At 47.9% G+C, this 14074-nt stretch overlaps 3 protein-coding genes across 3 annotated transcripts; all 3 read left to right on the top strand.

Moving 5' to 3' along the window:
* Positions 1–2849: 2849 nt before the first annotated feature.
* On the top strand, positions 2850–5187 carry DFJ58DRAFT_890873 (uncharacterized protein; the record flags this gene model as incomplete). Its single annotated transcript, XM_041394742.1, has 11 exons — positions 2850–3356; positions 3470–3481; positions 3529–3615; positions 3639–3769; positions 3821–3918; positions 3997–4099; positions 4333–4540; positions 4585–4646; positions 4790–4842; positions 4897–5051; positions 5089–5187. Coding segments are annotated over 11 exons (1515 nt in total), but the record flags the coding sequence as incomplete, so codon positions are not given.
* Positions 5188–6777: 1590 nt separating this feature from the next.
* Positions 6778–8749, top strand: DFJ58DRAFT_842982 (uncharacterized protein; the record flags this gene model as incomplete). The annotated part of the gene is made up of 8 exons (XM_041392900.1): positions 6778–6865; positions 6991–7101; positions 7151–7566; positions 7637–7936; positions 7976–8136; positions 8259–8496; positions 8545–8617; positions 8721–8749. 8 exons carry the CDS (start codon positions 6778–6780, stop codon positions 8747–8749), a joined length of 1416 nt encoding a protein of 471 aa, XP_041241973.1.
* A 221-nt stretch (positions 8750–8970) lies between these two features.
* DFJ58DRAFT_906805 (uncharacterized protein) lies at positions 8971–11620 on the top strand (the record flags this gene model as incomplete). The annotated part of the gene is made up of 5 exons (XM_041395030.1): positions 8971–9159; positions 9220–9348; positions 10525–10756; positions 11235–11339; positions 11441–11620. Exons 2-5 carry the CDS (start codon positions 9308–9310, stop codon positions 11618–11620), a joined length of 558 nt encoding a protein of 185 aa, XP_041241972.1. The 5' UTR covers positions 8971–9159; positions 9220–9307.
* Positions 11621–14074: the final 2454 nt, after the last annotated feature.

Raw genomic sequence — 14074 nt, 5'->3', positions numbered from 1 at the left:
ACTCTGATCGCTTTTCATTACATGCCGGGTAGTCATACGGGGAAGGCACTTGGGTCAACAATCTTCAATCTGATCAAGCGTGCTGGTGTGACACATAATGTCAGTGTTTATTTGCGGTGTTTGACATGCTCTGACTCAGTTTAGATGGGACACATGACGCTTGACAATGCTTCCAATAACCAGACTGCAATGGAAGAACTTTCTCACCAATTGCTGCGCCAAGGGATCAAATTCGATGCTGTTGATCGCAGGGTCCCATGCTTTCCACACATAATCAATATATGTGTGCAGCACATCATGGACGAGCATTCTACTGTTGACCTTTCAGGTGTTCCAGGTCCTTTTGTAGTTGGCAACAGCTCTTTCGACAAGGCAGTGTATATCACGGCTCTGCAAGGTGACGTTCTCTGTCGGGCCAGGTCCATTGTGCATGCGGCTCGCGCGTCAAACAAACAATGCGATAACTTCAGAGACATCATTCACGCGGGCAATGATGCGAAGATTTTCCGAAACGACAATTTTGAGGAGATAATGCTCCCGATTCTTGAACTGCTGTGCGATGAGCCCACACGTTGGGGCTCGTCCTTCGTCATGGTTAATCGCTTAAGAATACTTCATCAGGTAAGGCCTCATTTCGTAATCCTTGGCATTAGCTTAACAGCAGCCCAGGCTGTTGACAACTTCCTTGATGCTGACGATCAAAGGGCTATAGCCCATCTGAAGTTAGAGCCAGTAGAATGGCAAATTTTGCAAGATCTTGAGGTGGTCCTAGAGGTCAGCCTTAAATTGTCCGAAATTGAGACGTACTTACCATTTTATATTAGGCACCGTATGCCGTCCAGCAAAGCATGTCCAGTGAGAGCACTCCTGTGCTAAGTTGTGCCATTCCAGCTTTCGAAAGACTGGTCAAAAAGTGGAAGGACTTGGCGCAGCGCTTTGCGCACTTGGCACCTTTTGTTGCCATCGGTTTAACTTGGACTGATAAATACCATGAGCGGATGAGCCACACGGGAGCATATGGAGTCGCCATGTGTCAGTCCCATGCGTTTCTTTTAATCAAGGCTGATTCTCATGTGTTTATACAGTCATTGATCCTGCGATTCATTGTCATGGATGAATGATAACTGGGACATGGTCCAAGTCAACAAGGCCAGGGATTATATTCTTGAACTGGTGCACTTATTTACCTTCATAAAAGTGCAACTTTGATCTAATATGCTGTAGATGTGGAAGAAAAGAGTGAGAGATACCTCTGACTCCGCACTCTCTCTACCCTTGGAACGGTCAGATCACCAGACACGCACTGCAACACTAGGCTCGACAATCTATAGACTTTCTGACATAGATCTACTGCTGCACAACGAGGGTGGCACCCAAACGGTAGAACAGGAATTTAGCTCTTACAGCACGGCTGTCCGCAGCCCACGGGGAACAAATTTACTTGCGTTTTGGACGGTAAGAGTCCTATGTCTCTATTACATTTCGCTGATCATGATGTGTCGACTAGACTGCACAGCCTATATTTCCGACCATCTATTCAATCGCAATGGGCTATCTCCCCATACAGGCGTCTGCTGTTCCCTGCGAACGCATTTTTTCATCCAGCGGTGAGACATACACAAAGAGAAGAAATCGCATCAGCCCGCCTCTGATGGAGGCCTTACAAATGGTCAAGTTTTCGCTGAAGAAAGAGCGACTTAACTTCACTGAAGGTTGGCAAGCCTCGCAGAAGGACATGGAGTATGACTTGATGTGCACCCTAAGCTCTGGTGATTCTTCGTCATCTGGCTCCAGTGATCTTTTGACCTCTGCCATCGGTGGATTCACTCCCGAGACTCCAGAATATGAGGCACTTCTCAGAATCATCGCAGAGCAAGAATGTGATGATGTTCCAGATGTCCCTGTTGTTGTATGATCATTGACGCTTGCTTTTTCACTCCATTCTTGCTCATGTTTGCTTCTCGTTCTACTACCCATACTTGTCATAGTGTCTTGCTCCTCGTTCTGTTTTTCTTAGACTAGCTTTAATCGTTGACTCGTTTTCCTCGTGATTCTCAAACGTGTCTTTCTAACTGGGCAACCAACATCCGGCACCTCTCAGGAGGAGTCACACACAAGGCTTCATCTCAGGGAAAAACTGCCTCAGTATGACACCGTTGCCGACGTGGTTTCCCTAATACAACCTTGTAGTTGTGCTCACTGGTGCCGGCATTGATCTGTCTTTCCCCCCTCGATTAAAGCTGTATCACTGAATCTGTGCTTAGGCATCTCATGCGGTATTCCAGACTTCAGTGCGTGACCCTCCTTTTTGTATTTTGAAGAATATATTATCATTAAGGGTTTTCAGGGTTGCATAATGGTTTGTACGCAATGCTGAAGGCAGTCGATGAGCAGCGGACATCACGACTTGATGTCACGTTCCATGTCCGAGCATAGCCAGTCGCAGATGCTTTCTCCACTTACTTCATTGAACCCGGTCTTAGAGAATGTACCTGAAGCCTCTTGAGCTGCTACAGCCTACAGGTCATGGATGAGCCAAAGCCCTCAAGGAGGCCAAGGGACTGTGATCCCGCTCAGCCAACCAATTTTGCAGAGCGCATGGTTGCCTTCCAGTGAAGAAATGCCGTGTATGTTCTATTTCTTTTTCATATGTAACACATTGACAAAATTTTATTTTGTTTATCTAGTTCAAGTCGTCCCTGCGAACGCCTTCATCTCGTCTGCAACTTTCAAATCCTAAGACGCCACCAGTTCCTTCCCGCCACTCTCGCGCAGCAACATCTCCACATAAGACTCTTCTTGCACCTCATGTCATTGTGTCCCGTCCAGAGGCAGACCCGGAAGATTTATCACGGCACCTCAAGATATCTACCCCCCCTCGTCACCACCATCACATAAAGCAGACCCAGCAGGGCAAATTATTCAATCCCAACACAGATCCCATCCCCATGAGACGCACAACTGAGCCTGAATCAATTTCCGATGCAACAAGCAGTTCATCTCCGCCCCGTAACACCCCCACTTCCCATCAGAGGGACCCTCCAGCAAGTCGTCAACTATTCAATCACAGGAAGGATGATCCTGTACGATTTGCAGTTCTCACTCGTCCATCCTCAACTGGTGGCCGCCCTCCACCTACACCTAAATCATCAGGAGACTATGTCTCCACGTCTTCGACTTCCTCATACGCTCATTCTTTGACGTCGAGTTTTACGGGACCCACACAGGGTTCAGGCGTTAACAAACTTCGCGATGCTCTCGGTGTTAAGGTTGATTTCTCAGACGAAGCTGATGAGAAGGAAAAGGAAGCAGGCAAGAAGAAGAAGAAGGCCGTCCATCAGAAATCCAAGGTCAAGGTAGTTACTCATTTTACTTATCTTTCCTCCCCCCATTTCTCACTGTATCTGCAAACAGATTACAGGTCGCAAGGAGAATGTAGAAGAAGCCAAAACAACGAATCTTATCACAGGTTGAGAGGATCGTAAGTCATGGCGTGATTCGACGTGCCCATTTCTGACAATCCACTAGGCCGATGAGACTTCTGAAGTTTTGAAAATACCCAACCAGTACCATACCCAGCTCATTGGTCAGAATGGCAGGACCTTCGTCCTCGGGGTGCATCCGTCTCCTCTGCGCAGGTGATGGCTCAACGACAACTGAGCCGGAAGCCAAGCTCAACCTTCCAGCCCCACGAGAGGGAGATTGTTGGTACCACATACACCTGGAGTAATCCGAGCAGTGAATTCAATCAAAGCAAGGCGAGCCTCATGTGCGTCTTTCCTACTTGTTCTCCTTGACAATGGCCTGATGAACACTTCAGAATGCCTTCCCATTCGCAGATCCAGGCACACGTGGTCCAAGCTACCATCTCTATCCCCCTCAACAGCCTGCTGATCTTTCGTCGCCCATTGTTGATGAGTAGGTGCGGTGTTCTCTGCAAGGTCCTATATCTAATTTAATGTTACAGCGAGTGTCTGCCCTTGATCACTCGTCCAGGTCGCCCGCCTACGCCTCCCATCGTGACCACATTCTCGCAGCCCAGCCCATCAACACAACCTTATCATTCACATACCTTCGGTGTTAGCCATCCCACTCCACAGTGAGCCCAGCTCGCTCGCCTCGATGGTAATGGCTCTGCACACACTTATTCGTATGGGTCAGTGTCCAGGCCGTATGCTGGTCACCCAAGACGAGTGCCGAAAGTTGTTAGGTCATCTCAAGGTCGGTGCCTTATTCTTAGTGTACCATTCGTTCTCTGAGCAAAGTGCCGTGGTAGATTCTGATCAACAAAAACTCCTGTTCGACATAGTAACCCCCGACGTTCGTACACAGACCTCCCTTTCGGATATCGATGATATTCTCTATCCCGCTATCCCACTACCGCGTTCTCCTTCACCTTCTCACCTCAGGCCTGAATCCCACCATCCTCGCCAATCTACTTCGCCACTTTGATGGCCGATCCAACACATACACCATCTCCGCTCCCCTCTGCGCCTGTGCCTGTGGGGTGCACTGCAACTTCTTCAGCTTTGCTGCTGCAGTGAGCTTTCGCGCATGATCGATGCTGCAATTGTGCTGATCCAGACTCAGTGCATAATCAAACCTCGGCATCAAATCGCTCACATCATTCTGCGGACCCATTGGAAGTAAGTGAGCTTGTATGACAACGAGTATACGAAACTAACGCTTTGCTGTGTGATCGATAACACGGCATCAATTGACACTGAACAGGTGTTTAAAATAATTTATTGGTTATTTTTATACAATATCTAAATATAATGGCTGCCAGCTGGCTTGAGCTGCAAGCCATGGCTAATTTGGCCAAGCCAAGCCCTCGATTACGTAAGATTTTCATTTGTGATGGCTTGACCAGCCACACCTTAATTTCGGCTGCAGCCAGGCTTGAAGCCCGAGCCGCGGCAACACTAGCTGTCGCATTGTTATACGCGTCAAAGTGGTCAACAGCGGCAATAAGAGCCTCGGGACTGCGCATGTTAGGACCAAGGTTGGGTAGAGGGCCGCTGGATGTCACAATACCAAAATCTACATCTGTAAGTGCCCCGTAATCCAATATAACATCCTCCAAAGGGTCATGAAACTCCGGAGACAAGGGAGGGGGAGGTTCATGTAACAGAACTGAAAATCCTCGAGGAACTGGCTCAATATCTGCATCACCCTGTGAGATGATGTGTTGCCCGACACGCCGGGCAAAGTTAGCCTGATCAGCAAGAGTTCGTTGGCGTAAGTCAGAGCGCTCATGCGAGCGAAAACATGAGGTGGAACAAGAATGCCGTTGCACTTTGTAACTTTGCAGTAGCAGCGTACAGGGGGAGCCATGTTGGTCGATCGATACAGGGTTCGGATGTGTTTGAGTAGTATGGTCTAAGAGGACATAACGATATCGATATCTAGACATGTCGGACTGTATGCAGTCACGTGAGCAAAACTCCCGTACTAGTAGAGCAGGTTGTAACGCAGGACTTAGACAAATTTTGACAAACTTACTTTGCTTCAAGCGCGACCTAAACAGACGTCGAAATATTGAATATGCGGTGTTGATTAGTGGTGGAATTGCAGGTATTTGAAGAGAATAAACGGGGTCCGAATAGACGTGTTGACGAAGTTGGAAAAGTGTCTGTTTACATGTGTTGCTCCGGAGCGAGCGAGCAAAATTTGCGACATCTCGGATTTACGTCTGATTACAAGCTAGGTACGTTTAGAGTCGTGTTACACGCGCCTGTCTCCCTCTGATTAGGGTCTGCCTAAAATCTCGTTTCCGCAGTGAATAGGCCATGCCCTTAACTGCAAGTTGAAAGGATGCATCGTGATATGTGACATGGGATGTTCCGCCCTGATCGAAAGGAAGGGCCTAAAAATCTGAGATCTTCCCTATAAGAGAGTCAAACATCCTGAGGGTTTGAGATACGTGTCTCCTAGATACTGTCTGTGATATTGAGAATCCGCTACATGTGTTTGGCGATGGATGCCACAGGTCTGGAGGTCCTTTCCACTCCAGGATCATCGTGAACCTGCGCGGCCACCAGAATTCCAGAAATAGTAAAGAAAGTGAAGCGCGAGTTTGAACCCCTGAGCCGATGAAGCGTTTATGGTCAGTGTTCGAAAAAACAGGGTTGCGGCTGTGGGAATCCCTCGAGCGCTTTTGTACGATCTCAGCATTAATATACTCCACGACACTCAGTACTACGACCTTGCCAAGAAATTGACGGGGGCAAGGGTTGGCCATAGATCATGATGGTCACAAGCCTTGAACTGGTTATACTCGATTTATTGCAGTGTTGGGCGCTAGTAACTTGATCGATTATTACTTCCAAGTTCCCATCGCTTGCCATGCTACAAAACATCAGGCAAGCCAGGCCGCCTCATTGTACATTGTACTGCCTTGAGATGACGCCCGCCAGTAACATACAAATAGCGAACAGGATGCATACGATACATCCCAAAGGTGACATCCGATAATGCGCTTACTACTAGTACTTCTTTGCGTCTTCCTTTACCTCTTTGGAGTAATCCAAGCTTCACCTACAACAAATACAACAAATACTACTACTAGCGACCAATTTCAAAGCCCCATCATTCACGACCAGAACCATATGGACGATCGTCTCCAGCTCCGTTCTCACTTATTGCGTTGTATATACAGTGCCATTCACGCCAATATTCCGAGTCCCAAGGACAGTCCTCATGGTATCATACGACGGCAACTTGGGGTCATGATAATGGCACTAATTGCTCCTGAACTGATTCGTCACATGGGCTATGCGTCAATGGCTCAGTGCTCGGCATGTTACAAGACAGTTCAAGGACTCAGGGTATCCCAGCGTTCGTCCAGAGTCTGCCAGTGAAGGTGAGTTTGTCACTGCTTTTGGAAACACTGCATCTCACAACTCATGTCCTTAGAAAAGTATCCCTTTTAAAGCACCTGAGCAACGTGGAAATCGCTTCCTTCACTTCTTTTGCCTCCTTTTGTAGTGTTTGCTAAAGGTGTATCCTCTGTGCCGGTGTTTCTTCGGTGTTTCCCTGGTGATCTTGGGAGGTGGGTCAAAAGGTCGATTAAGGCTTATTTCTCAGAGAAATCTGAAGGTAAGCCCGATTCGTGCTCACCTGAACGTTGGCTCATGTACATCCTTAGATTATACGTGGACTCAGACGCACAGCTTCTTTGTGCTGATGGGTGGTTTCATGCTTTACGTGGACGGGGAACCCTACCTTACACTACGTCCTGGTTATATTCTCGAACTGATACGTAAAGAGTGTATCGACGCCCCTACCCTAACGGAAAAGCAGATCCACGACAAGAGCAAAGGCAATGCGATATCGAAAGGATTGATCATGCTTCAAGTGGCCTGGTTTATTATGCAGCTCATCACCCGCGCTATCTATCGCCTCGAAACCACCCAGCTCGAAGTGGGGACACTCGCTTTTGCAGTTCTCAATTTCCTCACTTATGCTGTGTGGTGGAATAAACCTCTCAATGTGCAATGTCCACATCCAGTGTACTGGAAGTCAACCGAGTCAAGGCCAGAGGATCACATTGATGAAGAGTATGTACGTGCCTCAACAATTATACCGCTGCTGATTATGTCTGCCTTAGTGTCAGTATATTCGCTTGGTTTAGGATCTTGGATCCAGTCCTCCGCTTCACTCGGTTTGGGATTTTGGCTCAAGTATTCGGCCCCCAATTGCAGAACTGATAGGCTTGCCTCATATTCCCACATCTCGAAAGCTCCGAGTTCCAACATTTGATGGCAGCATCAAACTCCAAGGTTCGAGCAAGACGGTTCTTCGGCTTGCTGCACTGCTTATGGCAACCATATTTGGCGGCATCCATTGTATGGCTTGGTTTTTTGCCTTTCCCACATACCAGGAACAGGTGCTATGGCGCATCAGTGCCGTCGCTATAACTTTCACACCTGTGGTTTGTTTTCGTGTTTACTTCTTACCCGGTTCGGTACAGTACATCCTGGGGTTTGCATATGATCTGATTTGTCTCGCATTCGTCATGTTGTACATCACAGCTCGTGCCGTCCTCTTAGTATTTATGTTCACCACTTTGCGCGATCTTCCTCCTGACGCATACAAGGCGGTGTCTTGGACTAGTTTTGTGCCGCACTTATAGTTATTGATCTGGTACTTGTGATATACTTCATATACTTCTGTAATGATATTCAGATGCAGCATTCTTGTGGACCATGGCCGATGATAGAGCTATGTCGCGATCACATGACCTGCACGTGTAGCATGACGCGAACCGAACAAACTCTGTCCAAGTCTTACTTGAACTTGCTCATCACCATGGACAACAGCGAAATAGGGTTATTTGGTACGCTGCGGCTGATGAAACGGATGACCGATGAGCAGGTAGCAGCATCCTTGATCGATGAGGAGACAGTTACCTTTGGACGCGACCCGGCATGCACTATTACCCAGAGATCAATACTCTGCACGCGGACATTGCAAATGTTTCCGAAAAGAAAGGTGCGTGACTTATTTGCCTATAATACCCACACACACCGACATCTTTAGAAATTAACCATTTACGCTGGCAAGCTTTCAATCCTCGTCGTCTTTGGCGAAGCATGCCTCACCATTGACGGCTGTAAGTTGAGTGAAGGTTGATTTCTGGAGGACGCGAGTGAGTGAGAAGGAGAAGATGGTGAGTGCATAGCTTATTTTTTTGAGGTGGGGAGTCAGATATGCAGATGATGGGAGTGTACAGTTGGCGTTTTGAATTGAATTGAATTTTATGAGCTGATACAGGGTACATATACGTGGGCACACGGGGAGCTCGTCGTATCTTTTTAGCCTCTTCCTTGCGCATAGTCCGCCTATCTTTGCTTCTCTTTCCTTGCGCAATGCCATAAGCTTACCGGTGACCCATCTCCCAGTGACGCGTCTTCCGGATAGCCACCACAACCTGGAGTCCTGTATCGCCCACGAAATCCTTAGGTTCATGACCTGCCAATACGACATTTATCTGCTAGGGCGTGCAGGTTATTCGGATTATCTGCGTCCCCTGGCGTGGAGTTCTGGATCATCGATAAGACTTCCGATTCCCCCCTTCCACTGCAAGCTGACACACCAAGCCCCAGGAGGTGCCTTGCCGACAGGTTTATCTGAAGAGGATCAATGACATTCTCGGTTCGCTGGATTTTAGCATTGCCTCAAACCCACTATACTTTAGCTGACGGAGCCTTGAAGATGACACATAGTATACGCCGAAGCGGTGCAGACTCAGACATCAGCCAGGAGCTGATTCCTCAACCAAGCACATGACGCAAGTATCTCGATGCTGCACATGCACACGTGTGCTATGGCCTTTCCGCTCGAGTTCCACTGCGCACGCACCGACAGATAGGAATACGCTACGGTGGTTGTCCTCCTTATGCTCCGAACACGCTATATTCTTAATTTTATCGTGCATGTGTGCCAACTTATGACTAGTGTGATCTGTATTATCGATGAAGGTGGCAAGGCAGGACTAGCGTCTATCGTGCCGACCAGCCACTGACAACACGGAGTTACAAGAACGTGCAGCTTGCCCTGAACCCAACAGCTTGTTGGAGGTTCCTTTGTCTGCGAATTATCTCAGATAGCAAACTTGGCACACTCAAGTCTGCTGAGAGACCTGTCCAACTATACGACGTGTCGACGAAATCTAGCCGAGTGTCTCGTGCTGTGTCATGGAGTGGTGAGCTTGACCATGCAAACCCAACTTGAGTATTTCTTCGTCGCATTAATCTGCTAGAGCGAAAATCACCTGTACGGATAACAGCTGAACAGGCAACAAGAATGAGAATGAAACTAAACGTACGATCGATACGCAAGACAGTACGCCCTACACGACCTGCACATGCAGATGTACCTGTGAAACTGGATTGATTCGGCCGCGGTCGAGGGGATATCAGTCTGAGCGAAATGGGCGAGAAGTAGTTCGAGAAAGGATGTATTCCACATCGTGATAACATAACTGCAAATTGTTGGGGCTATTAATACCCTACAAGTTGAAAGGATGCATCGCGATATGTGACATGGGATTAGTTCTGCCCTGATCGAAAGGAAGGACCTAAAAATCTGAGATCTTCTTTGTAGAGATCCGCTGGTGTGTTTTGGTGATGGATACCACAGGTCTGGAGGTCCCAAAACTGTATTTCAGACGTGCAGCGTATGATTGAGGATCAGGACCTTTTTCCACTCCAGGATCATCGTGAACCTGTGCAGCCACCAATAGTAATGAAAGTGAAGCATGATGTTCGGAGTCGATGAAGCGTTTATGGTCAGTGTTCGAAAAAACAGGGTTGCGGCTGTGGGAATCCCTCGAGCGCTTTTGTACGATCTCAGCATTACTCCAAGACACTCAGTACGACCTTGCCAAGAAATTGACGGGGGCAAGGGTTGGCCATAGATGGTCACAAGCCTTGAACTGGTTATACTCGATTTATTGCGGTGTTGGGCGCTAGCAACTTTACTTCCAAGTTGCCATGCTGCAAACATCAGGCAAACCAGGCCGCCTCATTGTACATTCACGACAAGAACCATAACCATATGGTCCATCATCTCCAGCTCCGTTCTCACTCTATTCGCATGCATATACAGTGCCATCCACCCTAATATTCCGAGTCCCAAGGACAGCCCCCTTCTTATGCTGTGGCGCCGACTTGGGGTCATGATAATGGCGCTCATCGCTCCTGAACTTATCGTCACATGGGCTATGCGTCAATGGTTCAGCGCTCACCGTGTTACAAGACAGTTCACGGAATCGGGATATTTCGAGGTTTCTAAGCCGCAGGAGCAGTCTGAAAGTGAATCATTCTTTCTGATACTAAATATTTTCGTCGACAACTCACTATGCACGTCCTTAGATCATAGGTCCATCGCAGCAACTGCAGAGGCAATATGTTGAACGTGAGCTCGACATTCTATTTTGCACCCCCGAATCCGTCTCCTCATGGACTTCCATGCCTGCTTCTCAAGATCATGATAGCATCCGGCTTCTCTTAGCGCAATCCCGAAGGTGAACCGTCATCTATACTGGTGTTCCTTCAGCGGTTCATATTACTCCAGCGCCCACCCCAGAGACTCGTGCTCTTGCGAAGCCATTCAAAAAGTTGTTCAAGGCCTATGTTTCAGAGCAATCTGAAGGTAAGCCTGATTCGTGTTCATCTAAACGTTGACTCATGTGCATCCTTAGATTACACGTGGACTCAGACGCACAGCTTCTTGTGCTGATGGGTGGTTTTATGCTTTATGTGGACGGGAAACCCTACCACACACTACAGCCTTACGAGGTCCTCAACCTGATACGTGCCAAGTGTATCGACGTCCCTACCCTAACGGAAAAAGCAGATCTATGACAGGAGCAAAGGCAATGCAATATCGAAAGGATTGATCATGTTTTCAAGTGGCTTGGTTTGTTATGCAGCTCATCACACGTGCCATCTATCACCTTGAAACCACCCAGCTCGAAACAGGGACGCTTGCTTTTGCGGTCCTCAATTTCCTCACTTATGCTGTGTGGTGGAACAAGCCTCTCGATGTGCAATGCCCATATCCAGTGTACTGGGAAGTCGACCGAGTTAAGGCCAGAGGATCACATTACTAAGTATGTACTATTCGCCTCTACAATTATACCGCTGCTGATTATGTCTACCTTAGTGTCGAAGGATACGAATACATGGTTCCAGGCCTCATCACAATTGGAGAACTGTTGGGCGCAGATGACGTTCCCAAATCTTACAAGCTCCGAGTTCCGACATTTGATGGCAGCGTTGAGCTCGAAGATTTGGACATGTGGGTTCTTCTGCTTGCTGCATTGTTTATGGCAACCATATGTGGCGGCATCCATTGTATGGCTTGGTTTTTTTTCCTTCCCCACATACCAGGAACAGGTGCTATGGCGCATGAGTGCCGTCGCTATAACTTTCACACCCTGGCTTTCTTCTCTCTGGAATCCCATGTTACATGCACCGATGGTCGTTAGGGTCGCATATATGTTGATTATTTTGGCATCTGTCATATTGTACATCACAACTCGTGCCGTCCTCTTGGTACTCATGTTCTTCACTTTACGCAATCTTCCTCCTGACGCATACAAAGTGGTGCCGTGGACTAGTTTGGTCCCGCACTTATAGTTCTTGATTGTGGTACTTGTGATACACTTCACACTTTTGTAATCATATTCCGATGCGGCATTCTTGTGGTCGATGACGAAGCTAGGTACACGAGTTGTTTCGCAACCGCACGATCGCATGACCTGCATGCATGACAAAGGCTGAATCAAACGAACCAGATCTTGTTCGAACTCGTTCATCAACGAACCCGATGCATATGAATGGCAGCGAATAGAGCTGTCACTTGAAGATGCTGTGGCTGATGAAACGGATGGCAAATGAACAGGTAGTAGCATTCTCAATTGACGAGGAGACAGTTTACCTTTGGGCGCGACCCGACGTGCAGAGTGTGCGCCTCTATTACCCAGAGATCAGTGATCTGAACATGAAAAATTGTGTTTCTGGAAAGAAAGGTGCGCGTGGATTATCTGCCTATAATACCTACACTGATACCTTTATGAATAAACCATGTACGTTGGCAGGCTTTCAATCCTCGTCGTCTTTGGCAAAGCACGCCTCTCGATCGACAGTTGTGGGAGGAGTGAAAGTTCAAGGAGGAGAACGCAGGGGTCGGGGATGATGCTAATGAGTAAGAAGACGAACATTGAAGGCGAGCGTATATTTTTATCTTTGTTGAAGCTGGGTTGGATATGCGTATGATAGAGTGTTTGGATGGCGTTTTGGAATTGAATTGATTTGAGCTTTTACAGGGTATACAGCGTGTGGGAGCTTATTACATTTGCTTGGATCCTTCCTGCTACGGCGTCGCCTGCCTCTCCTCGCTTTCCTTTCCTTGCGCAACGCCATGACCTTACCAGTGACACATCATTAGGTGAGACTTACTAAATCCCTTGTCTCGTTTAACTTCCTTTCCTTTTTTCTTACCATTTCTCTCCCGTGATGTGTTTCCAACTAATTTCTATCCTATAGGCCATCCAAGGGCGCCGCAAATCAGCACTCACTACAACCCGACCCATTCTTGACACAGGTGCCACTGCCAAGGCTCAGGCGGTTATCTGTCGCACCCTCTACAACCCTCTGGCCCCGAGTGAGGGGAACACACTACAGAAACTGCCCTTCTTGCTAGACTCTGCTGTCTGCACTGTTGACGAGCGCCGTGCATCTCCCACAAACTCAGGCGAGAGAAGCATATCGCCACCAAATTCGGGAAGAGAAGTCCAAAGTTTGGTGAAAGAAGCGTATTTCCTATGAAGCCCCCCACCCACTCACGTCCCTCATCTCCTATGAAGTTTGCCCCTTCCCTTGCGAAATCGTTTGAAGCACCTGCAAGGTCATACACGGCCTTCGGGTGTCCTCCATCGCCTTCAAAGGTTCCGCTGATGCTGGATAGGATGGAGCGGACTGTCTAGGAGATGAAGCGGGTAGGATGAGCCGCGACAATACTTACCGATTAAATATAGCAAACGCGCCCTGCGAGGGAAGAAATGTTAATCTTTGGCGAAACTGCCTCGGGGAAAAGTTTAGTCGTCAATACAATCGCGCACACTGCTCGCGCAGACCTCTGGCGATGCAACGGGATCCACTTGTACCTCTGAACACCACCCAGTCGATTCAGGCCAGAGATTCGTCCTGATCGATGCTGCGGGTCTCAATGAGAGGTATGTAGTTCCGTGGAGCTCCTTTCTGTCGATCATGCCCCAATTGCAAGTAGCTGAAGGCTGTATTTAAGCACATGATATTAATGTCTTGTCATGCTCTCGCTTACATTCACTTTCATTTCCATCATGTATCGGGTCGGTTTCGCGCCTGTTGACTTCTATCGTCTCCAATTGTTTGAATTAATGCTCCGAATATGCAGTATTCTATCTTGCAGTGTTAAATAACCGATGTGATCTGGATAAGAGTGGCGACACATCTATTATGCCGACCGACCACTGACGCCATGGAAATACGTGTATGTACAGCTTGCACTCAGCACTGAGCCC

Source organism: Suillus subalutaceus, assembly GCF_016647625.1.
Source record: "Suillus subalutaceus strain FC151 chromosome Unknown DFJ58scaffold_81, whole genome shotgun sequence".
NCBI classification, from domain to species: domain Eukaryota; kingdom Fungi; phylum Basidiomycota; class Agaricomycetes; order Boletales; family Suillaceae; genus Suillus; species Suillus subalutaceus.
Note: the sequence above shows the minus strand (reverse complement) of the source record. Positions and strands in the feature narration are given on the sequence as shown.